The sequence below is a fragment of the Pyrenophora tritici-repentis genome, chromosome 1 (assembly GCF_003171515.1).
Source record: "Pyrenophora tritici-repentis strain M4 chromosome 1, whole genome shotgun sequence".
NCBI classification, from domain to species: domain Eukaryota; kingdom Fungi; phylum Ascomycota; class Dothideomycetes; order Pleosporales; family Pleosporaceae; genus Pyrenophora; species Pyrenophora tritici-repentis.
This window is the reverse complement of record NC_089390.1, coordinates 944,102-970,737: the sequence shown is the minus strand read 5'-3', so window position 1 is coordinate 970,737 and position 26,636 is coordinate 944,102. Positions and strand designations below refer to the sequence as shown.

Here is a 26,636-nt window from a genome sequence, read left to right as displayed (position 1 = left end):
GGCAGGTCCGCAGGGATTAATATATTGAGATATGAAGTAATCAAATAACTATACACAATCACACCAGTCATGACATACTCCTGCTCGAACTTCACTTTAAGAGACAGATCTGGCATCAGCGCTGACTCGGGAACGTCCAATGTTAACAGACCCTGACTCACTCGCGTGGATGCTTGGACTCCTCAGCCTTCTCGGTGCTTCATCTGGCAGGCAACGACCCTGGTCAAGACATATACGTGCCAAGCGACAAACAACGAGACCAAGAAACAAAGGATGGAACTACCGATATATGCGATTGTTGCCGATACATTGCAACTGTAATGTGAACCGGATAGAGTCACGTTCCCGACTCAGTCGTGCACTCAGTACTTCACAGAAGAAGATTTATGTGTTTAATCATCCACTTCAGAGCAGTAACTCTAATGCATTACATAGGGCGTCACTGGGCGCAAACCAGACATTAACGGTGAATGACACGTCAGCGATTACCGAATGATTTGGGACATTTCGTATTACTTCACGCTGCTCGAGATCAGCTCAGATACACTTTCAATATAGTAGGCCCATTGATATCTAGTTTCATATATTTCTTTTACACACGATCATTGCATACGATGTTATAAGCAGAAACGACAGAGTACATATGCTTCACGAGCAACGCTTTGCTGTATAGTGAGCTTCACGCAATAAATGTGAATTTTCATAACAACACTTGGTTGCTACTGCGATTGCGTTGGTATGTCTCATTGAATTCCAACCTATGCAAACCACAACAGGAAACAACATATAACACACTTCGAGGCCCTAGCATTCTACACTGATCAAATCTCGCTGCAGGAACGTCCCTATTCAGAACACAACTATGACTTTGGAAAATACAACAGATATGCCTCTCTCGTCTAGAGAAACTGTTCCAATACATTGGCCGATGACGATACCCAAACACGCAAGCTTTGCCATCTGTTCCTCGCAACCAGTCCAGCTATGTGCTCCCTGTTCAATACAGGTCCATGCAACTTCGCCAATCCATATCTACTGCGATCGCAGGCTGAATATCATACCAGCAGGTCAACTGACACCAGGATTTGCGCGTGGCTGGCTCAAGCTACCCGTAGAACTCAAGCTTGCTATATTGCGATGCAACCTGATTTTTTCTGTATCGATCTGGCCTTCAAATGTCAACTCCGTCATTCGCAACCATCTTCTCCCGTATTTACGAATGACACCTGACATTGCGGAAATTGCAAAATTGGTATTCTATCGCGAGAACCGGTTCATTATACAGTTCTCACCTTCCATGCCTGGGTGCAATCTCGCAGTAGTTAAGCCTCCGATGCACGTACGCTCCCAGCTTCGTCGCATCAAGTTCTTAACACGTCTTACGGCGCTGGACTGGAAGATACTGCGGGAAATATCAGAAGAGGAGGATAAAGTCGGCTTCACGAACGTCGTCCACCTCGAAGTGAGTTGCTTGTTAAAGGAAGCTGCAATGGACTACATGAGTAATGGAAGGTTGAAGCAGAGGGATGATGTCGAAGCCTCGACGGAAGACCACCACTATCTGCCAGAATCACCGATAAGGTTCCCATTTGACGGTGTGGTTCTGTATGATATGTTCGGCTGTGACTCGACCGGAAGTTGGGAAGAAGATATTACTGTACTGACTTGGCTGCAAACCATGAAAGATTCAGTGAGCACACATATCACATTCAACAATAAGTAGGACTACATAGTCAGTAGTTGGAGTACCAACTTTGAATTAAGTGAGCTTGCTCATCTCCAGAAAAAAACATTTTCCTGAGTTCGTGGATATGGACCTAATTACGATGTATACCGTGACTCAAACAGACCATACACCCCAAGTCGTAGCACAAAGGCCGACTACCGACTACTCAGTCGGCACCATGTCCCCAAGAACGTCCACGATAATCTTTGAACAAGCCCCATGACAAAACGAAGATCCATTCTGTGTCATACACTGTATACCCGTAACCTCGAAGGTATAGTTCTTCGCTTTGGTAGCAATGCTCGTGCATTCGAAACCCAACCTAGCAATCCGACGACAGTGATCCAGAGGGAGATTCTTCAAGCGCCCCTTCATGAAGCAGGTTTTGTCATTGAGGTATAGGATGACTTTGAGATTCTTCAAGCTCAGCTTGTTGTACCATTCGGCGCTCAGGGCACACTTTTCATCGGGATCGAAACCGTTGAGCAGAAACTTCCACTGGCCACTGCGGGAAGAGATGTTACGCTGCCCAAAGCCACCGTTATCATACGACAAGAAGTTAAGCTTCAAGGTGAGATTCTGGATCCAGTGTCCAACCATAGGGTTTGGGTATGATAACCTGAACATCGGATTCAAGTTTCGCACTACTTGGACGACGAAGTGGTTTTTGGTGTAATAAAGCTCCATGGCTAGGATACACATCTTCTTGTTCGTCAACGCAAGTGGAAGGAGATGGTACATGCTGTGCATTAGGTGGACATGCGGTGTGATTGGCCTGTCAAAGACCAAGACATATCCCAGGACATTCAACTTTAGTTCCGTAGGAAGTTCTGACCAGCTGGACGAAGCACTGACTACTGTTGGATCGGAGGAGAGATGAGAGAGAAGGTTGTTTTATTGAGAGAGCTGCAGAGAGCGACTATATACATGAAGTAGAGTATCTGGAGCATTCCAGATCAGCAGTGTGTTACGTAGCTGTGACGATAGTAGAACATTCTAGTTGACACACCCCCTGAGGGCTGACAACTACGGTCGTCTCAACTGGAGTAGTCTCTAGGAAACTGTGTTTGCGCTTGGTCCCAGTCATAGGGTTCCGACAGGGTTGCTGCGACATTCGATTGATGGTTGAGAGCTTTTGGATAATTTGATGCCGAAGGTTATGTGCTGGTGGAGTTCATGTTGAGGCAAGGGTCGAAAAATCTCGGAAGAGCTCTTGTTATTATCACGTAATCGATGGTTCTTCAGTTTGGTACGCCAAGGATAGGTACCGTGATACCGTCAAGGAGATATGAACTTCGCGTGCACAGTTGATTTTGAGGGAACTGGTTAAAAGTAGACTTTGAGTAGAGTACCGACTCAATTGATATAGACCCACGAGATAGACAGAGGTGAATTTCCACATGCTTGGCCAGACAGTTTATACGTCGTATCCACGCTCAATTGGCCTTGGGAAATAAACTCAAGCCAGCTCATCAGTATAAAAGACATTCTTGCCTACGTATATTCACTAAGTAAATGCTGTATTGTGGTGAGTAGGATGTATCAGGAAAGTCCATTAATGCTTACCTGTTGGTTGGCTTTGCACTCAGTGCGTAAAGGGAAATAACGATAACTAGGAATGCATTCTGTTTGGTGATTGTTCTGATTGATTGTGGAGGAGAACCATGGAAGAGCTAGATATAGGAGGTTTGGTCTGAGCGCTGCTCGGACGCCGCGATCAGTGCGTCTGTCCGCGTAACTGATATCAGTGCGCCTGCTCGCGTGACCGAGATCAGTGCGGCCGATCGCGTAGCTGAGATATCGTTGATATCTGTGATCCGACATTACCAATACTATTGTCACATTAATATTGTGTTGTAAAATTTGTGAGAAAATGTCAAGAGTACTGATAGTTATGTCTTAGAATATTATATAGCTCAATTGAGTAAGCCGAAGCTACATGGGAAGTGCAGTGCTAATTCACACAAGCATGAACGATGAAACAAGCACCAGAGGGTAAAGCTTACCCACTGAGATTCAGAGGTGAAGCTATCATCTATAGCAGCGGATTAGTGTAATACCTCACTATCGAACACAACTCTACTCCTCCCTTCGATGCCAGCATCCACTGCGCTTTTTACTTTGAGTGCCACGTCTTTGTCGAAAAATGCAACACCAAGCTCTTGGCTCGTGAACCAACTAGCACGGTCCAGATTTCCAGAGCCCAGGACAAGCACTTCATCGTCTACAATGGTCATTTTGAGATGGGACTGTTGCGGCTCTCCCCCTTCTCTTCCCCTGCTTCGTGGTCCTCCAATTGCATCAAAGTACGATATGTGAAGGCTACCGGGTCGGAAAGCAGCCATGGGTGACTCTTCATCAGTGGCTTGAAGTATATCAGAAGAGAGCTTTCGGTAGCGTTTGATAAGCCCATTGATGCAGCGTGATGTCGTAGTTCCTGCCGTGACTAATTGCTCGAGTATCATAAGGCGCTCTGAAGTCAATATACGGACGTCAATACCGCGAGCAAGTGCTCTGAGTATCGCCGATAGAACCGGTGGCGAAGTGAAGTTTGGTGTTTGGATGCGGATGCTCTTTTCTGCCTTGTCGAAAAGTGTGAGTATGAAAACGTTCAACGGCGTCGGCGGCGCTTTCACGTCTCCCTGTAGTCCGAAAAAGTAGAATTGCGGGTTCCGACGATGCGGACTGGGCAAGAAGACTGTGTGTATGTCTGGAGCTGAGAGATGCACAAACGACTTGAGCGCGGGATCCTCTTTGATGGAAGCATGGTTTACAGCTTCAAGAACAGTAGGGTCATCCAGTCGTTGTTCCCAAAAGGTACGGTAGAACTTGAGAAACTGGTCAACCACTGGTCCTGTGAGAGAAATGGCACCCTCGAACCACTCTTCCCAGCTAATGTTACAACTCGGCAGTACAACCGTCTTTCGGTCCACAATGATGAATTTGGGATGCATGACGCTAAACGGCAAGATGAAAATGGACTTGATATCTAAATCCAGTCCATGGAGATCGGAAGCATCAGGTAGACCCAGCTTCTTCACCCAGGACGAGGAGTCGTAGGTTTGGCCTGCGGTGGTCTGCTTGTGGAATAGCTTTTGCAAGATTGAGCTGGAAGAGAAGCATAGCCTAACCCTGATTTTCTCAGTGCCTCTCCGAATAGCTTTGTCAGAAAGTCTTCGAAGTACGTCATTTAGTGTTTGTAGTGTTGATGACTGAGCCCAGAAACAGGTGACGAGAATAAGCTCGTGGCTAGTGGATTCAAAGAGCGGCACAAGAGAATCGTAGATAGCGGACCCGGTACCAGTCACAAATGTTTCGAGATTCGATGTGGTGAGAAGCGAGCGCGGATAGCGGGCGTAGTAGCTGGGATCATCGTTGGCGTTCTCTGGTGCAGCAGCATCCAGCGCGGATATGAACGGTTCGTCGAAACGGGACCTGGGGGTACGTGTAGTCGGCAGCATGTCTTTATAGATACGATGTAATACAACAGTGTCACCGTGTAAGATGCGATGCGAGGCTGCTGATGGGATGACGCCTAGCCTGTCGCGACTCCCGCTTGACGCGTCGGGACTAGTCCATGTTCGGATGGGTGATGACAGGGATTGTCGGAGCTTCAGTCCCCGCCAAAATTTCCAGTCTACAACAACACATGCCAATCGCATTTCCACGTTACGCAGCGGGCCTTCAGAGCAAAAATCGAGTATCCTGAATCGCGCGGATACAATCAATTCAACGACGCAAACTTCATACAGTCAAATCCATCGCCAAAACAGGCGCACGCTTCACTATGCCTGTCTCGATCCTACCACCAAGCGCACCTCTCCCTCCACGTCGCGATGCCAAAGATGAGGACGAAGATTCCGATGTTGAGATGGACGATGAAGATCTTGCGACATCCACGTCAAAAGCCATTGTAACACCCGGCGAGCACATCACCAGCGACCCGCAATGGATGCGCGGCCACGGCACTTACATTCCCTCGATCCCACCTTCTTCCACCACGATAATATCTACCGTTGCGGGTACACTTCAAAAGACGAATAAGCTGCTATCAGTACAGCCACTGCGAGCGCGCTACCAGCCCGAGATAGGCGATCTAGTAGTTGGACGTATAGTGACGGTGGGCACAAAGAAATGGAATGTAGACATTGCAGCGCCGATGCTTGCAAACCTTCCTTTGAGTAGTATCAATCTTCCAGGTGGTGTTCTAAGGCGCAGGACAACGGTTGATGAGCTAAACATCCGGACATTCTTCCAGGAAGGCGATTTGCTGGTCGCCGAAGTGCAGAGTTTGCACCAGGACGGGACAGCAAGCTTACACACGCGATCGCTGAAATACGGAAAACTCCGAAACGGCTTGTTCACAAGTTTGACTGGCGCTGGTGGTGGTATACTATCGAGGAAAGGTGGAGTTGTTAGGTCGCGAAGACAGGTCTTTACGCTTAATACAGCTGCGGGAGAGATCGATATTGTGCTCGGCGTCAACGGGTACATATTCATCAGCAAACACATCACAACGAATGCAGATCCTAAGGAAATGGGTATCAATCGACTGGACGAGAGCGTCACCGAGACGCTGTATTCGAGCCAAAACGACGATATCGAGCCGGCAGTCATGCGCGAAATCACGAGAGTCAGCACGCTGATCTGGGGCCTAGTCGCATGTGGTGCCAAGGTCGATGAGGATATGATTGTAAAGGTTTACGAGGGTGCGGTGGAGCTGGAAGCTGAAGAGAATAGTCTGGGCGGTGTCGAGCGGGGAATCGGTGCAAAGGGCATTGTGGAAACCGTACTGGGCCGGCTTGAAGCGGAAGCGCAGATGCATCTTGAATGAAGCGAGCCCTGATCGACAGGAACCAACACCGACCACATCGCAAGTGCGAATACGTCTCGGAAACCACCGGGCAAGCATCGCGGATCACATAGCCCCAACGCGATACCCAACGCCCAGACGCATATATCCGTAAATACAATCATAGATCAAGGGGCCAAGGATACGATTAGATGATTAGTTTGGTAGTGTACACTCCTCATGATACGAACACATTACCATCCCTATACTTGTATGTGCCAAACTGAATCCAGTTCCTTCAATGGAAAGCGATTCCGTTCCCGAACGAAAAATCAACGCCGAAACCATATTACGTCCAATCATCCTTCCATAGCGAGAAAGGCCTCTCTCTCCAACCTCCGAAGACTATCAATATCTCCGCCAGCCTCAATCACGGCCTTCATGGCCGCCTGACTAATCTTGCGCCGCTTATCAGCAGCCTCCTTTTCCCTTCTTGCCTTTGTTTTGCTGGACCCGCTCGGCGCCACACCGGTAAGAATCTTCCTGCTATCGTCTGGTGTGAAATTCACAAAGCCATCGCTCGCTGTACCGCTCATCTGGCGCGAAGAGTGAGTAGACCCGTTGCTGGATTTGCGGCGTTGCGAAGATGAGCTAGTGCGGTGGTGGGGGTGCGAGTTTGTTGATGGGCGCCGGCGGTGGAAGCGTGGCTGCGTGTTTGGTGATGGGGAGCGAGAGATTGGGCGGCCAATTGGGATCATCTGATCTACCTGTTGTTGGGGGGCATGGGAAAACGTGGGGTATCCGAAGGTGGGCATTTCGAGGGCAGGAAGACCACTGTCATTTATGTTGAAATCAAACGACGAATCACATGTGATACCTAGACCCATGTTCTGGCTTGTGCAACGGGAGTTGCCTTCGTGAACGCTCATCGAGCAAGGCTGCGACGTAGCGATCTGGTCATCCCACCATCCAGCTGTCTTGGTATCGTTGGAAAACTCGGGCGAGGCTGAGAAGCTGAAGTCTAAGCCTGGCGAAGTTTCCGGACCCCATATTGTCATGGGCAAAGGAAGAGATGAGGGCGGGGTTTGCAAGGCTGAAAGAGCCGCACTTGACGCTGACGAAGAGCTCAATACTGAGCCCATGTTACCGCGGAAGCTCTGGTCGTTGTGAGTGCCGTTGGAAATACCAATTGCCGGGGATGCCGATGGTGTCAACTGGTAGTTTGAGAAATCGGGTTCGTCGTGGGGGAGAGGTGAGCGAGTGTGGGTGTAAACTGGCGGCTGCGAATACGGAGCACAGAAATCATTGCTGCTCTCTTGTTGGACGACTTTGGAGGAAAGAGGTGGCGAACCCAATTCTTGCGATGAGCAGCGTTGGAAGGATCCGGTTGTGCTTTCTGCCTTTTTCGTCCACATGTCTGGGATGGGAGAGCGGTGATATGATGGCTGCATCATCTTTGCGAAAGATGCCGTAGGCGACTTCTTAGGTAGTTTTGTAACTGCCCGGGTTGTATTTTGGCAGTGGAAAGAAACAGTCTTCTTGGCAGATCGTGTAGATGTGTGCGGTCGTGGTGTGGAAGGCTGAGAAATGGACCTCAATTGGTTTCTGGGAGCCTCGAAGATGTCGTCGAAACTCAACAACTCCGAATCGCTATGAGACTCTTTCCCGGTAGACGAACTCAGGTAGATAGATGAGGTGGAATCATCGCATCGGGCTGAAAGTGGGTTTTGTTGGCTGTCATCGAGAGCCTTGTGCCAAGTAGCGTGTGTGTTCCAATCGGGTATAGGCACTATGTCGAATGGCTCACTCTCATTCGACGAAGGAAGGTCAAAGAACTGTGCTAGATCTTGATCGGGAGTCGAGTCGTTGAAGTGGTGGAGCATGTCTGGGTCGACGAATTCTGCGATAATGCTCTCCAAATCCATGACCTCCACTTCTTTGTTGTTGATCGGCCGCACTGGTATAGTGTTGACTCGGTGTCGTAGCGATGTCATGAAGTGGTCACGTGTGGGGTGCTGTGACCGGGTAGACGGTAGGTGGGAGGGGTATGTTGCAAGTGTTCGGTGAAGAGGCGAGAAGTGAATGGGATGAATGTGACACGGTACTTGTACCTTGCTGGCGATTATGCTATGATGGTTCCGAGCCTGCAGGAACGACTTCTGTAGCGCGCCAATGATGCCAAAAGACAAACATACTAAACAAACATTACGGTAGAGATATATAATCCTACGCGCCAAAACGGGGAGTTCCTTACTAGCCATCTCCCACTTGGTGCTCATTCCATCTATACTTAGCGTACTAGGTCCGTTTGGGTTGACCCAGGGTTGGAATGGGTAGTGACCTGCGCCCCAGCCCTTTGGTTTCATGAGTTTTGAGGCGTTTGCACTGCCCAAAGGTGTCAAACACTAGAAATCTGGGGATTACCAGGTGGTTGGGTAGCTCGCGACGCGGGTATGTACGTTGCATGCAGCCACATACCGGACCTGAGGTTACATTCCTGAGCTCCGTCGCCTAGCCTGCGGGAGTCTGTTACACAACAATCGACTTGTAGCCTGGCTTCTTTGTCCTGACCATCTCTTTGTATGCGTCAAGGTTCGGCCTGTGTGAAGTGCAGAGGGCGCCCTGGGAGTGGTTCGCGACGTTGCGTTAAGGAGGAGAGTGCAATCATGTCGTAGCTTGACCAGTGAGGTCGTTGACGAGGTCCAGCATGATTTCGTGGTGTTCATAGCAATGAGGGAAATCCCGCCACTACCGATGGTCTGGAATGCGATGAGCACACATGCCGTAAACAGTTCCCAGCCAGCGATAGCGATGGACTCTCAGAAAGACAACAAAATGACGTGATAGGCTGACTAGAGAAAAGCTAATAGAGGGTAGGGGAACTGGTCGATATCCAGGACGGCGGATGAAAGGTGCAGGCCTTGCAGGATGTTTGAACCCCAGGCAAAGAGGTTGTGGTGCGTCGCATCGCGTTGCATGTCTACGCAGGCACCGCCTAACAGAAAGAAACCAACCCTATACTTGCTTTTCAATCGATATTCGATAAAGTGAACTACTCATTAGTCTAATTAGTGCAGCTCAAGTCTATTACAGGGTGTAGGGTTGCTGGTGGGCGCACGGCCGCGACAATGCTCTTTGACTCTGTTGATGTAACATATTCTGCAGATAATAGTTGAAGAGCGCATCTTCGCGAATAGAAATCGCGCAATCACTTCGAGTGTGTTTCATCCGTCGTTGTGACAATGACGGTGGTGGGTTCCGGACTCATTGGTGTTGAGGCTTGTGCTCGGCGCGCCATGTGCGAACAAACACAGGCGGTTCAGCCAACTCGAGCCCACGCCAACAACAACGACGCGTGCCATTGTCTCCAGCATAGTGTCGCATTACCGTTCTTTATATGCACATACCGTGGACAGAGTCTCTAGGGCTTTTTTCTCGTGACGCAATGGATCCCGACACGCCCATAGCCAACGACGCCCAACCGTCCATCTTCCGCTGGATCCTCGGCTTTCTAATCGTGGGCGCATGCTGGGGACTTACGACACCGTTTATGCGCAAAGCTGCCATGTATGCTTCTTTCTTCGGATTTACAAGCACCTCTCATCCAACGCCATCTCATGCTTCGAGTTTGGGGAAGCTAACACCACCAGGAACTACACGCCTCCCCAACGCCCCGCCCTCACCGATCCAAACAACTCTTGGCTGAAGAAGAAAGTTCTCGGCGTCCTCTATGCTGTCATTGGTGTCTTGAGTAGACCCGCTTACGCTATTCCACTCCTGCTCAATGTAACGGGCAGCGTGTGGTTCTTCATACTGATCGGAAAAGCCGAGCTGAGTCTTACTGTGCCCATCACAAACTCGCTCGCATTCATGTTCACAGTGCTGGGAGAGTGGTGGGCGGAGAAAAAGGTCATAAGCCGAGGTAAGCTGTATGGGAGATGCGGCGTGGTGCATAACACTGACGAGAGACAGATACATGGATTGGAATGGCATTCGTCCTTGGGGGTATCGGCCTATGTGTACAGAGCAAGACCTCATAGATGCCAAGTATCGTATAACTACACCTACCAGTCCTTTGCAAGTCTATTAGTCGCGTCTGTTCCATTCGCGACGTTCGTCGACGTCTTCCCCTGCGATAATCTGGAAAAACCCTTCTCTGGCGGCTGCAGCCAGTTTCGCTCGTCATACTTCTCCTCGCCCTCAATAACGTGGAATGTGTAGATGTTCCTGCTCTTCTCGCTGGTGTTCTTCTCGCTCTTGTGCAGAATGTTGCCATGAATCAAGACCAGCGTTCCAGCCTTGACCTCCCCGATATCGTACCTCTCCTCCTTCTCCACCATCTCATACTCTTTCTCGCCGTTTATCTCTGGGGTCATGCTCTTTGGGAACTTGGAACCATCATTGTCGATGAATCCAGTCCCGTTGCCAGTTCTGACAAACCTCTTCTCGATAGCAGCGCGCTTGTGACTACCGGCAGCGAAACTCAGACATCCGTTCTCCTTGGTCGCGTCTTCGAGCGCATACCACCAGCCTACCGCACTCGGCGGGTCTGTATACAAAAAGGTGCTATCTTGGTGTGGTGGTACCGCACCGCCTATTTCAGGTTGTTTGCAGATGACCATGGACTGTAGGACACGCGGGTCGCGGAAGCCGAGCGAGGAAGCTATGGCAGCATTCTGAGCGGAGAGGGAGATGCTGCGAAAGGATGGAGATAGCTCGTGAAGATAATGGCCGATTTTGTTTATCGCTCTGTGTTTGGGCTTTGTCAGAGATCCGGATTTGTCGAAGGCGTCTAGTGATGTTTTAGCATGTCGGCGTTCAAGGGAGACGTCAATGAACAGCCTACCTTCTTCGAAGAAGAAACGCACTTTGTCCCCGGATTCCAGGAAGTAGCTGTCCCCTACATGATCTGCACCGTCTTCACCACCAGTCGAGAACTTGGTCATGGGATGTTCGTCCAATGGGAATTCGTTGAGCATCTTGTTGGTGTCTTCCAAGAGCTGCTTCACAGTATCTTGCGATAGCGCATCTGGTATCAACAGATAACCATTCTCATTGAAAAACGCCAGTTGCTCTGGTGTGAGCCCTTGTACAGTTTCCGCAGTCATGGTGAGGTTGGTCGATTTTCAGATTTTGGCGGGGGCGAGGCTGTAACGTTAGGATGGAGGACCGCACAAGAATCGCCATCGCCTCGCCCATGCCGTCAGTAAGCGTCGGAGGTCGCCGCGTATATGAGAAGAGGTGCTGCCCCGCGCCTGCCCCGCGACATCAGGAGTGATGCCGCCGAAGAGAGCTCGAAACGTGAAGCTCACGATTGAGCCGCATTTACCCCTCACCTACGATACTCCCGGAAGCATCCAAGCAGCCTCAGGGGACTTCCGAGGACCAGGTCATGACCCTCGCTTTGATCGACAGGCCCGGATCTGCCAAAGTCTGACCCTGCATTGACTATCCATCCCTGCTATAATATGTATGGATTTCTCCAAGCGGGCCGAACGAAGTAGCTAGGGATAGAGCTTACAAAAGACGCAGTGCGGAGACCCCTATGCAACATGCCTTTGAATGAAAAACACAATACAGTTCAGTCAACCAAGCAAAAAAGACTCCTTCACATCTCTAGATCTATGCAGATTTCACCTTTTCATTGGTCCTCAAAATAGCAGCATGGATAGAAGCGACACGCCACAACTGCCCTTACAGTTGCGGCTCTTTCAACCCTGCGTTTTCATTGTGTCCGCAAGTCTCGACGAGAGCTCCTGACTATGCCGACGGCTGATGCGACACGTGGTGGCTCAGCCCCCCTTCCCTGACGAAGAAATCCTTTCACAGCAGCCGGTCTATTGTACGCATGGGGCCGTAATCGCTTCGGCTCGACGTGCAGTACGGTAGGAACACGCTAGGTTCTACCCGCAATCTCGAATCCTGCATCTATGTACCCTCTGTCGCCGTGCTATTAGTGGAAAACTATTCTGTCATTCGAGAATTACATGCTTCGATCTCTCAAGACTATGAACGTTACAAGGTCTACACGACTACAAGCCTTGCACTCGTGCCATCTGTAATGATTGCCTGATGTTGCAGAAGATCTTCCTCATGTTGCTGATTGGGTGCTAAGTTCGTACCGCCCTTGATGTTGCCAAAAATACGCAAGGACTTCTTGGCCCACGCAACATTGACATCTCAAATCACATCTCAACTGTCAAAGCACTCTACAGTCAGAGAGTTAAGCCAAAGCGGAGCAGGACTGAATTTCTACTGGCTTGGGCGCTTTCTCCAAAAGAGTACAGAATACGGGGGCTATACTTCGCATGATCACGTGTCATGCTTAGCCTGCACATAGGCGTTTTCAAGTTCCGAGTACAATCAATCCACATACCACAGTCAGTTCGCGCATAAGCGACGATGTATGCACCTAGTCGTTTTTGGACACGGGGATACTTACCAGCCCCGCACTTCTGCAAAGTACCAGAGCGCTATTCTGCACACTGCATGCAAGATGCGCCCATTCTATTATTCGCTGTGCGTTCATATTGATGATGTTCATAGTGATAAGTTAGTAACCTTAAGCCAGTTTTCTGGACCCCCACTTCCTGGTGGCTTGCAAACTGCCTACATCCTTCCTATGGACTGTCTCGGTTACGAAAAGACATTGCCCTCGAGAAGCAATCCCCTGCCGTCTTCGTTGCTGCCTAGGCTGACATTATCGCTGCCTTGTTTTTGCAGACTTGGTGCCAAGGTTTTTCACTCGCTTATGCCCAAGTCTTCGGGCCGAAGGACTACATGAGTCTTACGCCTTCCGCCTTCCGCCTCGTCTTGTGGGGAATCTTGGTGCTTTAGACAGGGCGACTAACCAAACTCTGTGACTTCAATTGCGCCATGGCCTTGGCCCTGCACAAAATTTCTTACGACCTCGGAAGCAGACGTCGTGGTGGGCTGCCCGGCTCGGTCTTTGGTCCAAGACAGAAGCTAGCGTACCTGTATGTAAGACGCCCCCAACGTAGATTAACCGTATATAGCGAACAACCGACATGCGCATACTTGCTTCAGCATTTACACATTGATACTTTTGATTCAATGCTGGTTAATATTGGCTGTCACCAGGATTCTCTTTATCCGCGCAAATGGCAAATAGGAGAGAGAGTCTTGATGGATCGTTCGCAGGACGTCTGACGTCTCCAACTCGTGGGATCGAATGACATCTACGGTGTCTGGCCTGATTGGATTGAATTGGACTCTATATCCGGGATTCATAACTGCGGAGGCCTGATGTAGGACTAGATTGCTTTCAGTTACGAGTTGAACCGAATGTGTAGCTTCACCTTTAGGCCACCCATCGCATGTCAGACTTATGGTACATAAACGATGCTCTTGCGTTGCTACCCCGGATTTGGGACAGTATCCAATCCCTTATCTCCCGCCTCTTCCGCTGATCTACTGTGAATGACAGATCTATGTGGAAAGACGTATGATTCCCTAACTCGGCAACATCGCTCCTTGTTATCAAACTCGTTGAAGGATCTTGCTCAAGTGGTCATCTACAATGAAAGCCCCAGCTACTTCCCAGGCGCCGCTAAAGGCCACTTCAGACGTCGAGGACATCGTGGAGCCCATCGCTATCGTCGGATTTGGTTTCAAGTTCCCACAAGACATTACCAACACCGAAAGCTTATGGAAGTTACTAATGGAGCGCCGGTCTACCATGACCGAGATTCCGAAGAATAGATGGAACATTGATGGTTTTTACAAAGAGCATGGCCATCGACCTGGCACAGTCAAGAATCGCGGTGGGCATTTTCTCGCAGATGACCCAGCGCGATTCGACGCACCCTTCTTCTCTATCCAGCCAGCTGAGGCAGAATGTATGGATCCACAGCAACGGTTGCTACTTGAGACAAGCTATCATGCTCTTGAAAATGGTAAGATTTTCTATACAAGTTCCATCGCCAACTAAAACTAACATTTCACAGCCGGAATTCCTATGCAGTCAGCCATGGGTACAAGGACTTCTGTACATGTCGGCTGTTTACTACAGGAATACAGTCAAATCTCGCAGAGAGATGCGCAAATGCCTGGTGACTACCGTATCGTCGGGTCCAGTGGGCTAGCTATGCTTGCCAATCGATTGAGTTGGTTTTATGATTTCAGCGGACCAAGTATGACTGTCGATACAGCGTGCTCTGGCGGGCTTGTTGCACTCCATCTAGCATGCCAGGAATTACTCACCGGTAATGTGAACATGGTAGTTATCTCTGTCTCCAATATTTTCGACCGTAGCTAATAACGTGATACAGTCTCTTGTTTGTGGCAACAATCTGTGTCTGCTACCAGACTCTACAGCCCTACTTAGCAGTCTGAACATGATGTCCAAGGATAGTGTCTGTTACTCTTTCGACGAAAGAGCTTCTGGTTATGCACGTGGCGAAGGCTTCGGTGTACTGGTCTTGAAACGTCTTTCACAGGCCATTACAGATGGCGATACCATTCGTGGCGTCATCCGATCTACCGGTTGCGGGCAAGACGGCAATACGCCTAGCATCACATCGCCAAGTCAGACGGCACAAGAACGTCTTATTCGTGAGACATACGCTCGAGCGGGTCTCAGTCTTGATGAGACTCGATACTTTGAAGCGCATGGCACTGGAACTCCGGTTGGTGACCCATGCGAGGCAGCCGCCATCAATAGTGTCTTTAGTTCTCGAACACCGGAAGAGCCCATGTACGTCGGGGCACTCAAGTCAAACATGGGCCATCCAGAAGGTGCTAGTGGGATAGCGGGTGTCATCAAAACACTTCTCGTGCTTGAGAATGGTATCATTCCACCAAACGTATACCCTGAGCGCATCAACCCAGCTGTTACGTTAGCTGGACCAAACCTAAGGTTCCCACTTGAACCGGTGGTATGGCCTACGAATGGTATACGGCGCGCAAGTGTCAACTCCTTTGGATATGGCGGAACAAATGCGCATGTTGTTATTGATGATGCGCTCAGTTTTCTGAATGAACGTGGGCTGCATAGCCGACACTGCACTCGAGCACTTCAAAGTATCCAAGAACATTGCGTGGCGGACCAAGAAGCATCGACGATAATCGATGACACTCCTGGATCTACTGACTGTGAAAGACTCGAGCACGAGCGACAACGCTATGACAGCATCACGAGCATTGGTGGACCCGAACCGAAAACAGAATCCTTATCAACCAACGAAACACCTTCCCGTGCGACTTCTGAAACAGAAGACGAGAACATTCGTCTCACTGAAGCTTTCAATTCGAGCCCGAAATTGCTAGTTGTGTCTGGATTCGATGAGCGCGCTGTACGGAGATCAGTCACAGCTCTGCAGCGTTGGATGCAAGATCATATAGTCGATGATAACCGAGTACAGGGTCTTGAGGATCTCGCATATACTTTGGCCGAAAAACGCACCTCTTTCCCTTGGAATACCGTATGCGTCGCGCCATCAGAATCGACTCCACACCTTGCATGGCCTGTCCCTATGCGAATGAGGCAGAGAGTAGATGTGTGCTTTGTTTTTACCGGACAAGGTGCGCAGTGGCACGGTATGGGCCGTGAACTATTGGCATACGAAACTTTCCGAGATTCCATGCTCCAAGCCGACCGATTTTTTAAGGCTCTTGGTAGCGAATGGTCTTTGATGGATGAACTTTACAACAAGAACAAGGAAGAATCGGCCATAAATCAGCCTGAGCTCAGCCAACCCATCTGTACAGCCCTGCAAGTCGCGATTGTGGACTTGCTGACCTCCTGGAAACTTGGCGCCCGCGCATCCGTCGGTCATTCTTCTGGCGAAATTACTGCTGCATATACCAGTAAGGCAATATCCCGAGAGTCTGCCTGGATGATTGCCTACTTCCGCGGATTAGCTGTCGCAATCACTCAAAACATTACATCCTTCCAAGGTGCCATGATCGCTGTTCAGGCGCCTCTTGATGTCTGGGAACATCTGATGACTGAACAGAATGCTGCGTATCCAAGTGATCGAGTGTCCATTGCTTGTTACAGCAGTCCAAGGAGCTTTACTGTGTCCGGTTCCCACGATGCCATCCATCGGCTGGTTGATATGCTCAAAGAAGCGAGCATTGAAGTCCATATTCTCAAGATCAATGTCGCATACCATTCACAACACATGCAACCGGTAGCTGGCGTGTATAGCAAGCTTCTTCGTGGTATCGATTGTGGGGAGCAAACCGAAAACCAGCCGTTATTTGTATCTACCGTGACTGGTGACAGTCTAGGAGAGACGGATGAGTTGAGAACCGCCCAGTATTGGAATAGAAACCTTACTGGAGCTGTCAAATTTTCAACGGCCTTGGATACGATTTGCAAACACCAGGATGCTTCATCCTACTTTTTCCTCGAGATCGGTCCGCATTCAGTACTGCGTTCGCCTCTGGGGGAAATTCTGAAGGCTCATGACAGAGATGTCACATTGGACTATGCTTCTGTACTGCGGCGCGATCGTTCGAGCTCCATTACGGCTCTAGAGTGCGCTGGGAAACTCTACACAATAGGTGCATCGATAGACATTGCTGCTGTTAACAAGAGCAGCGGTCCCAGCCCAAAGTTTCTCACATCTCTTCCAGGCTATCAGTTTGAAGACAAGAAGAAATACTGGCTGGAAGGGAGAACCAGCATTCAGTACCGTCAGACGAAATTTGTTCACCATGAACTTCTCGGGTCGCGCACTCCAGACTGGAACGAGCACGAAGCACGCTGGACTAATCGAATCCTCTTGGAACAGTCACCATACCTTAAGGACCATATGATTAACGGTATGTGTCTTATGCCTGCTGCCGGCATGCTTGTGATGGCTATCGAAGCTGTGCGACAATTCTACGGCGAACGCGCTACAAGGGCGACTGGATACAAGCTTCGGGACGTAACGTTTACAAAAGCCATGACGCTATCTGGGGATCCTCGTGGGACTGAAATCCAGTTCACATTGCGACCTGCAAATCTTGACCCGCGAGATGAGCTGCCAGGAAGCCTGTGGGATCATTTCTCCCTCTACACCTACGAGGACGAAGGATGGCATCTGTGTTGTGCTGGGTCAATCTCGATCGACTATCATGAAGCTACTGGTGGCTCGGAGATTTTGGAAGAGAAGAAGTGTAACATGAACCTAGCCCTGGAAGAATGCGGCAACGAAATCGACAGTGGAGAGATCTATGGCGCATTCAACCAGGCTGGTCTGGCATACGGTCCAACCTTTCGGGGAATGTGCAATGTAAAATGGGACAAACACAGTCAGGCTACTGGCACGATTGGTCTCCGCGACTGGGAGGCTCAAGCAAGGTTCGACTACAGCGATACGCATCTCATTCACCCAGCTGCCCTAGACACAATATTGCAGCTGACATTCCCGGCGTATTCCATCTACGCCAAAGATTCTTCGGCGACGACGGTGCCCACAGGCTTTAGCAATGCGTGGTTCTCGGCCGGATTGGCCACCGCATCTTGCAATCGTCAAGAGGTTCACGTGCATGCCAAAGTGTCTGGACGTGGCTTCCGCAACAAGTTATTCACTGTCACAGCCGCTTTTGCCGGTACCCAAGACCCGTGTTTCTTTGGGGAACTTGAAACCTCGACAATCGGTCGCAGTGTCGCCCCCAGCCCCGAGAAGTCGCATCGCAGTCTCTATAGGATTGAATGGCAGTCAGCAGACTTTGATAGCATCGCGTTGGACTCTGAATTGCCCGCGACGTTGACATCCACCATCCGTGTGGTTTTTGATGATGCGAACGAGCTACAGACGAGCCTCGCACGAGCAATATATGAGAAATTTCTAGTGCACCATGGACCTCAGGCCCTAATACCTTGGAATGTTGCTACGGAGAGCGACGTAGCAGACACGACCTGTGTGTTCCTCCCGGGGTTGGATGGCACCTTTCTTCAATGCCTGGAAGAGGAGGACCTAGAAAAAGTCAAATTTCTTCTCGCAACAACCAAATCGCTCATCTGGGTCACATTCCAGCACCACGCTGTAAATGAGAACCCCACGGAGGGCCTAGTGTCAGGACTGGTTCGTACGCTTGCAACTGAATCCGAAGACTACAGGCTCGTAAGTGTCAATTTGAACGTGCAGAATGGGTTGGACAGTGCCTCTGTTAACATCGAAAATGCCCTCAAAGCATTAATCCACCAACAAACGGATCCTGAAGACGAGTACTGCGAAATAGACGACTCGTTGTGCACTCCTCGGGTCGTCGATGACGACGAGCTTGCCAATCAAGCTCTGCCTTCTGAGCAGTCGGTACAATATGTCGAGAAGCCCTGGAGTGAATTGGACAACCCAAAGCTTACGATTGGCGCTGCTGGCATTCTCAACACTTTGCACTATGAACAGAGCTCTGATTACGACAATGCCATAGCGGCCGATGATGTTGTCGTCGAGATCAAGGCGACAGGGCTTAATGCTCGAGACCTCTTGGTCGCTATCGGACAAGTGCACGATGAAGTTTTCGGCAGCGAAATCGCCGGTGTTGTTGTTCGTGTTGGGTCGTCAAGTACCCGCTTCAAAGTTGGTGATAGGGTTTTTGGTGTAGCCACGTCTGGTGTTATGCAGGTTGTGCACTGCAAAAGTTTCCAGCTGCGCGAGATTCCAGCAAGCATGAGCTTCCATGAAGCTGCAGCTTTCCCAGTGGCATACTGTACGGCTTACTATGCACTCGTCGAGGGTGCGAGGATCAAGAACAACAACTCAATTCTTATCCACCACGGTGTGAGTGCAACGGGTCAAGCTGCAATCAAGATTGCTCAACTTTATGGGTGCACAGATGTCCTCGTCACCGTTAATTCGGTGGGTGAAGCGAACTTCCTGAAGAATCAGTGTGGTATTCTAGAATCACACATCTTTATTGCTGAAGAGCGAAACTTGGCACACAGAATCTGCCATTTGACTGATGAAAGAGGTGTAGATGTTGTTCTAGGCAGTCCTGGGGTTTTGCAACAATCGTGGCCATGCATAGCACCATTCGGCCGCTTCATCGACATAGGAGAAAAGGATGTCTTTGTCTCTACGGCAAATGGTTCCAAGCAGATTGCGATACCACCATCGACGCAGAACATAAGCTTTACCCGCGTAAACTTCCAAGAGCTCGCACAAAGCACTATGTTCACGGGCATTTTCGAGCAAGTCCTCTTGCTGATTACGGATAGCAACGTGGGCCCACCTCAACCACTCACTGTTTTTAAGCAGAGCGAGATTGAGCAAGCGTTCCGAGCTCTGCAGGAAGAAAAACTAGTTGGCAAAGTCGTGGTAGAGATGAAGGGCGAAGAGCTTGTTGAGATGGAAGTTGCGCCAAACGCCTCCGAGCCACTCTTCCGTGCAGACGCGAGCTACCTTGTCGCTGGGGCATTCGGCGGTATAGGCCAAAGCATCACCCGGTGGATGGTTGAGAACGGTGCTAAGCACTTGATTTTACCATCAAGATCGCTCGTCGAAGGAACAGATTGTGTGCGTTTGCAGTTCGTAAACGAGCTTCGTACGCAAGGCGCCATCGTTCACGCTCCAGTGTGCGACATTGCAAATGCATCTCAACTCGAGTCAACGCTCAATTCTCTCTCCTCAATGCCCGCGGTTGCAGGCTGCATTCAAGCCGCAATGTCTATGCACGATTCGTCCTTTGCGAAAATGACCATCGCACAATGGCACGAATCGCTCGCTCCAAAAGTGTCCGGGTCCTGGAACCTGCACACGCTTCTTCCGCGGAATTTGGACTTTTTCGTGATGCTCTCTTCTTCCACGGGAATCATGGGTTCCTTTGGTCAAGCAAACTACACAGCAGGTAACACATACCAAGATAACCTAGCTTTGCATCGTATGCGCAACGGCCAACGCGCTCATACGCTTGCTCTAAGCATGGTAACAGGCGTCGGCTATGTTGCGCAAAACGAGCAAGTTCAGTCCCTACTGCGCGTTCGCGGCATGCTAGAGGAAGTCAGTCTCAATGACATCTATGCGCTCCTGCGCTTCTGCTGTGACGCCGAACGCGTCGACGCCAGTACGATTGGCCCGAATATCATAACACCTCTCACTCTCCCCGCAGACCTGCGCGCGTTGAACATCGTTGCGCCGCTCGGCAGTACACGCCCCATTTACCACTATCTTGACACTCTTCCTGCGCGCATCAAACCCTCACCTACTGCACAAAATAGCACGTCACACCTTCTCTCTTCTGCCACATCTCTCGCACAAGCAACCGACATTGTCGTCTCGGCCATTCAAACACAACTTTCGAGTCTCCTCGTCGTCGCCAAAGAGGACATTGATCCGCAAAGGGCGATCTATCGGTACGGCGTAGACTCGCTGGTTGCAGTTGAGATGCGGAATTGGTTTAGCAAAGCCGTAGGTGCGGATGTGGCGACGAGTGAGATTATGAGCGATGTGAGTATTTGGTTGTTGGGCGTAAAGGTCGCAGGTAAGAGTAGATTTGTTGCAGAGGGAGTAAGGGAGGGGACTTGAAGAGGGTGGTGATGGTCGTGTTCATGGGTACATGGTCGTCGGAAGCAAACCGACACGCCATGTTTGTCCATGCACGACAAAGTCATAAACATGTACTACTCGCGAATATGTATTGCGGTACATGAATGGAAGCACTGAGCCTTTGTGATCGTGAAAACCCCATCGGTTACATAAGAAAGCCGACAGTTAGAGCAGAAAACGACCTTGAAGGGGTGGACAGACGGGACTGTAGAAAACACCCCTTTTTTCCATCTAACACGTCGCTGCGAGCCTTCCCTATGTATTGCGGCATAAGAACAAGAACTTTGACCCTTTAGAATCACGATGCAAGTGGCAGCTACATAATGTCGAACTACAAAAAGGCCGACCTTCCGGCAGTTGTAGCATGAAGGTATATATAGTGGATAGTCTGACACATAACATAATGCAAAGTGGGCGGTGAGGACCTTTTCGAACAGTTCACTGTTGTGACTGCAGCAATCAACACTTGACTCAATACCTTCCCAATTAGGCAGTCGAGGTCAGAAAAAAGTTTTATATTTGAGCAGTGGAACAGAATATTTGAGCCTCCAGTATCACGGCACGCTCATCAGATACATAGTAGAACGTGGTGTGGAAGTGGAGAAGTCTTGAAAATGGTGTATCGGGTTGGGAAACTGCAAAAACTACTGGAATCAACACTTCCTAATTAGGCAACTTTGTGAGACAACCTTTCATCTTCAATCACGAAACGAAGCACGGGGAAAGAATTTTCAAGCCTTTTTTGTTCAGATAATTGTACTCGGAAATATAGCAGAGCATGTTGTGGTCGCTGAAAATGGACATGCAATGTTCGCCATGTCTTGTGTTCAAAGCGAAGTTCTGTGCACGTGCCATAAATTACATGACAACGTTCCTATGCGAGTTCCACACGAAACAGACTTACTCTTGCTTCAACAATGTATTTGAATAATAGGGTATCTTCTGATTACAAAAGGTGCATAGCATCCATCCAAGCGAATCCTTCGAATGAAAAGTCGAAATGATATAATCATGGAAACATCTTACAACAGCCACCGCCGCCACCATGTCTTCTAGACAACACCCGCTTCTGCCTTTCGCCCATCGATGCTCAAACTCCTTCCAGTCTTGTGTTCTACAGCTCCCAATTCTAAAGGCTCCCCGCCGACTTTCGTGCTGTCCGAACCATCTGCGGAAGGCCTCGTCGGAATCTGCAGCTTATCCCTATACCCATGTTCCCCACGTTCCACTGACGTGATGGGCGCAGTACTCATCCTGTTCATCGTTGCACCTCTTGCGTGACCGTCCACGCTCCTTCTTGCATTGCCCGGATCCAGAACCTTTGTCGATGCATCTGCATCAACCTGTTGTCCTGGTTTCTCATTTGGCGCCCACGTACTCGCTTTGCCGTGTTCGTAAGATCGCTTCGGGTCGCGTTTCGTGGTCTCAGTGCTTTTCCGACCCACCCGTTGGCCTTCTTTCACATCACCACGACCGGTAAGAGATCCGATGATACCGTTCTTATGCTGCATTTTCTCCTGTGCTATAGTCTGTTGGAGGGCATTCCAGCGTATGGTGACGTTTTCTTCCACTTGGCGCTTCCCCTGGGTCATTTTGTTGTTGGTCCCGTGTTGGTCTTCCTGGGCGACTGCGACGCGCGATTCAGAGTCGAGCATTTGGAGTTCCTGTTGACCTTCGGCAATGCGGGCTCGGCGGAGATAGTTGGTCGGTTGGTAGCGTTTCATGTATTCTGCATCAAGGCCCTTCATGGTGTACGCCAAGGGACCCATGAAGGCTGCAATGTCTTTAAGGACAAAGCCGCCGATGCCGAAACCAACACCTCGGAGGGCGCCTACAAGACCATTGTTCTTGGCGCCATTGTAGGGTTGAGTGACGAGACCTGTGACCCCATCCATGACACCATATACAAGCTCATCGCGGCCAGCACGGGTGCCAGAATGGAACCCGGTGACCCGAGGGGGACGGCGGACCGTCTCGTCGCCGTATAGACGTGGGGCGTTGTGGAATCCTTGTGTGACAGCAAGAGTCAAGTTCATCGGAAAACGAGCAATGGCATGCCCAGTCTTCCTGAACCCAAATGCAGCTTCGCGCCCAAGCTCATCAGCCAGCTCTTCTTCGGGTTCCGAAATCCTGGAAAGCGTCGTGTTATCGCGAGTAGGTTTCGGTCGACCGCCCTGTTGTTGTTCCCCTCTTTCCACTGCGCCCTCGGGTGAGTTGCTGTTCGCCTTGGAAAGTGTCGCCTTCTTATGCTCATTTCGCTTCTGAACGATGCGTTTCTTTGCTTTCAGCTTCTCCCTCTTTCTTATGCTTTTGCCCATCTCGACGGGCATACCCCCAACGCCAGCTGCTGCGTCTGAGAACGAGGACATCAGACTACCCCAGACACCTGTAATGGGCTCGCCGGGCCCGCCAAAGTCGTTCCACTCATAGTGCCGAACAAGACGTAGCTCGCTCCATTTGAGCTTCTTCTTCTCGACAAGGATCTCGGCCGCCAGCGCAGAGAGTTTGACATTCGTGTTCTTGATTTTCCAAGCCGCAGCGCGATTGTCGAGGAAATCGCAACGCATACTTCCCTCTCCTTGGAGCGGCAAAGATCTGTGGAATGAGCGCACAGCATTGAGGGCACCATCACCTTCCTTTGCGATGCTGTCGGCAATTTTCTTGACATTCTCCTTGGCCTCATCAGTGAGACACTGCTTGATACCCTCTGCCAAACGCTCGGCGGTAAGTTTCTTGTAGGGTATGCATTCGTGCGCTCCTGCCTTGGCCTTGCTGACCATCGCGCCCCAAAACGGTTGATCGCCAAAGAAAGGCACGATCATGGTCGGTATCGCACACTTGAGACCAATGGCGGTTGTTCCAGCACCACCGTGGTGTATGACAGCACTACACCGAGGGAACAACCAGTCGTGCGGTGTGTTTTCGAGCATGAAGACGTTGTCGGGACAGTCCGCATTGGAACCGAAGCCACCCCAGCCTTTGGATACCAGAGCGCGACATCCAACCATCTTCACAGCCTCAAAGATGAGATTGGTAAATTGGTCAGGGTCATCGACCACGATCGATCCGAAGCCAATGTACACCGGTGGCTCGCCATCATCCAGAAACTTCTTCAGCTCGTCCGGAGGAGTGAAGGAGGAGGCGAGATCCAGGAAAACGAAACCAGAAATGTCAATCTCTGGGCCCCAATCCTTTGGCTTGGAGATGAGACCCGGTGACCACATGTAAGTATACGGCACTTTCAGTCTGTAGAGCTGACCTGGCGCCCACAGTCTGCTGACTTCTTCGAGATGCAGAACCTGAGTTCGAAAGCGGTTTATGAGATCACCGAGGCCCTGCCACATCATCATCTCCACAAGTGGATAAGACATGAAATTGCTGTAGGTGGCTTCGACGTTGCTGGCTCTAATGTTGGCAAGAGGGTGGGGAAACTGGCTCGTGGGTGTATAGGGAAAGCTGCGGAATGTTAGCACCAGCTCAGACGCCTCAGTTCCAATACATACGTGAACATCATATGAAGCGGTATGCCGAGCTTCTCGGCTATGTGCTGCGGTGCAAAGCTGGGTGGGTTGGCGATAATCGCGTCCGCAACGAATGGAGCCTTGTCGCCCACTGCAAAGGTTAGCGAATGCTCTGCCACGAAGAGCTCTGGTACTTACTCATTTTCGCGTTCATCTTGTCCGTCTCATCGTCGGATGCATTGATGCAAGCGCGCCACATGCCCTGGAACATCTCGTACATCTGAGCTCTTCTGCGGCCTATCTCACCCTCCTTGATGGTGTCGATATTCGGAATCAGGCCCGGGTTCTTCACCATAAAGGCCATGAGCTCAGCAGGGTTGCCCCCAACAGAGAAAAACTCCAGCCCTGAATCCTTCTCTACAAAATCCTTGAACGCTGGGTGTGTTGCCAGCCGAACGCGATGCCCGTAGTCCTCCTTCAAGATCTTGCCTATCCGAATGAAAGGTTGGATGTCACCGCGTGAGCCGATGATGATAATCACAATGTTGAGCTTGATGCGCCTGGAAAGATCATGTTCCATTTCATCGTCTTCTGGGGCTATCTTGGTGGCGCTAATGTCGCCATAGCTCTCTGCTTCCTCGTCCTTGTTGCCATGCTTTCTAAATGCCGTGCCCAGCGCCTTTGCAATGTACCCACTGCTCAGATTCTCTTCCAGAATGCTGAGCTTCAAACGACCGTCCGCCCTCGACACTCTGCCCTTTGTATTGAAATGCTCGTTCGCGATTTTGAGGCGGGAGAATGGACCGGATCGTTCGCGCGGTTTTTGACTCGCTTGCTTCGTCAGGTCGTCGGCATGTCCTAGGCTTTTGCTGGGGTATATTCTTTCGTCGTCGGAAGAATCGGACGAGTCGGAGTCTGGGTCAAAGGTAATGGTAGCAGTGCGGTCTGGTTGTGCAGGCCTTTTTTTGCGCGGACGTTGCGTTCTGCCCAAAAGTGTGTGCCTCACCGAGGGCTTTGGTCGCTCTGTCGCCCATCGCTGCTGTGTTGGTCGCGAATGTGGCGCGAAATAATCCTGGGCATTTCCCATGGAACCAGAAGGGCTTTGCGGTGTCTGGTCTGCGTGTTTTGGAGGCGCCATGTCTGTGATGTCCGTCTTTTTCATGGATGTGGGCGTGGAAATCGGTTCTTGACCAAGAATATTGGGGAATGCCGGCTCCTCAATCACCATGCCGACGGGCGAAACGACGCCTTCGTCCTTGCGCTTAGGAGAAGGGTCCGCCATGATGTTGTGGAACGGTCCGATGTGTCGCGCAGTCTGGATCCTGGATCGCGGGTGTTGACGGTGTTAGTGACGAGGTAATGATACAAGAAAGGGCGAGCGCAAGCGCTATCCTTGAAGGAACCAGACTTCAGCTGCAAGCGCCAGAAAAGTGTCCGGAAACGGCAACGGCGTCCAAAAGAGTGTGATGGCGTTAATGCACATGCGCAAATAGCGTTGGATTGTTGTCAGGAACCGGCGGCATGACATCACATCCAAAATTTGCGGACCAGAGCGGGAGAGCTAACCCAGTCGGCAGACTTCCACAATCCCAGCACCAGTGCCAGCGTGCCAGGGCGTTGGAATGCCGAGGTCGCACGGCAAGGATACGAACACGAATGCCGTGTGCCAACATATGGCTTTCTCTGACTAGGATGACGCCACCATGCGACTGTGCTATGTGAGCCGGATATATGGTGCAATTTGACTGCCATTGCGCATTTGACAACGAAAGCCCGAATGCGTCTGGCCGATAGAGCTCAGAGCCCTCACTGACCCTATTGTGGAGCTTTAGCTTCGTAGCTTTTCCGCATAGTCAGTTCGGTGCGCCGTGGCAGCTCCGCCAGGCCTTTAGCTACTGATCGCCAGATGCTTACCATAGCAGGGACAACGTCATCGCTATGTACAAAAGGAACAGGCACATAGTGGCCTTTGTACGCTACTATGTCAAGTATTCTATGACCTTGGTATACAGAAACATATATAGGGACGCCACAGCAGTAGGCATGCCTGGCGACTACAGAGGTCTTGGTACACCAGTATGTCAAGTACTTCATGTCACCCAGGGGGAGCCGGTGGTAAAGTTGAAGGCCCAGAGCTGGACTCCTGGTTGCAG

The 26,636-nt window shown here is 50.4% G+C and overlaps 9 protein-coding genes across 9 annotated transcripts; 4 read left to right on the top strand and 5 right to left on the bottom strand.

Annotated features, from left to right (window-relative positions):
* Positions 1 to 1,219: 1,219 nt before the first annotated feature.
* On the top strand, positions 1,220 to 1,723 carry PtrM4_003730 (uncharacterized protein; the record flags this gene model as incomplete). Its single annotated transcript, XM_066102681.1, has 1 exon — positions 1,220 to 1,723. The coding sequence occupies one exon, from the start codon at positions 1,220 to 1,222 to the stop codon at positions 1,721 to 1,723; it is 504 nt and encodes a 167-aa protein (XP_065964883.1).
* A 165-nt stretch (positions 1,724 to 1,888) lies between these two features.
* PtrM4_003720 (uncharacterized protein) lies at positions 1,889 to 2,326 on the bottom strand (the record flags this gene model as incomplete). The annotated part of the gene is made up of 1 exon (XM_001930414.2): positions 1,889 to 2,326. One exon carries the CDS (start codon positions 2,324 to 2,326, stop codon positions 1,889 to 1,891), a length of 438 nt encoding a protein of 145 aa, XP_001930449.2.
* A 1,448-nt stretch (positions 2,327 to 3,774) lies between these two features.
* PtrM4_003710 (PLDc-2 domain containing protein) lies at positions 3,775 to 5,187 on the bottom strand (the record flags this gene model as incomplete). Its single annotated transcript, XM_001930413.1, has 1 exon — positions 3,775 to 5,187. One exon carries the CDS (start codon positions 5,185 to 5,187, stop codon positions 3,775 to 3,777), a length of 1,413 nt encoding a protein of 470 aa, XP_001930448.1.
* Positions 5,188 to 5,513: 326 nt separating this feature from the next.
* On the top strand, positions 5,514 to 6,560 carry PtrM4_003700 (Phosphotransferase system cellobiose-specific component IIC; the record flags this gene model as incomplete). The annotated part of the gene is made up of 1 exon (XM_001930412.2): positions 5,514 to 6,560. One exon carries the CDS (start codon positions 5,514 to 5,516, stop codon positions 6,558 to 6,560), a length of 1,047 nt encoding a protein of 348 aa, XP_001930447.1.
* Positions 6,561 to 6,877: 317 nt separating this feature from the next.
* PtrM4_003690 (uncharacterized protein) lies at positions 6,878 to 8,512 on the bottom strand (the record flags this gene model as incomplete). The annotated part of the gene is made up of 1 exon (XM_001930411.2): positions 6,878 to 8,512. The coding sequence occupies one exon, from the start codon at positions 8,510 to 8,512 to the stop codon at positions 6,878 to 6,880; it is 1,635 nt and encodes a 544-aa protein (XP_001930446.1).
* A 1,451-nt stretch (positions 8,513 to 9,963) lies between these two features.
* PtrM4_003680 (UPF0546 multi-domain protein) lies at positions 9,964 to 10,558 on the top strand (the record flags this gene model as incomplete). Its single annotated transcript, XM_001930410.1, has 3 exons — positions 9,964 to 10,085; positions 10,169 to 10,440; positions 10,491 to 10,558. The coding sequence occupies 3 exons, from the start codon at positions 9,964 to 9,966 to the stop codon at positions 10,556 to 10,558; spliced, it is 462 nt and encodes a 153-aa protein (XP_001930445.1).
* Positions 10,559 to 10,582: 24 nt separating this feature from the next.
* PtrM4_003670 (phytanoyl-CoA dioxygenase family protein) lies at positions 10,583 to 11,626 on the bottom strand (the record flags this gene model as incomplete). Its single annotated transcript, XM_001930409.2, has 2 exons — positions 10,583 to 11,310; positions 11,365 to 11,626. 2 exons carry the CDS (start codon positions 11,624 to 11,626, stop codon positions 10,583 to 10,585), a joined length of 990 nt encoding a protein of 329 aa, XP_001930444.1.
* A 2,432-nt stretch (positions 11,627 to 14,058) lies between these two features.
* On the top strand, positions 14,059 to 21,001 carry PtrM4_003660 (Polyketide synthase module protein; the record flags this gene model as incomplete). Its single annotated transcript, XM_066102680.1, has 3 exons — positions 14,059 to 14,434; positions 14,486 to 14,757; positions 14,810 to 21,001. 3 exons carry the CDS (start codon positions 14,059 to 14,061, stop codon positions 20,999 to 21,001), a joined length of 6,840 nt encoding a protein of 2,279 aa, XP_065964882.1.
* Positions 21,002 to 22,074: 1,073 nt separating this feature from the next.
* On the bottom strand, positions 22,075 to 25,765 carry PtrM4_003650 (Glycosyl transferase, related to UDP-glucuronosyltransferase; the record flags this gene model as incomplete). The annotated part of the gene is made up of 3 exons (XM_066102679.1): positions 22,075 to 24,478; positions 24,526 to 24,634; positions 24,682 to 25,765. The coding sequence occupies 3 exons, from the start codon at positions 25,763 to 25,765 to the stop codon at positions 22,075 to 22,077; spliced, it is 3,597 nt and encodes a 1,198-aa protein (XP_065964881.1).
* Between the last annotated feature and the right edge of the window lie 871 nt (positions 25,766 to 26,636).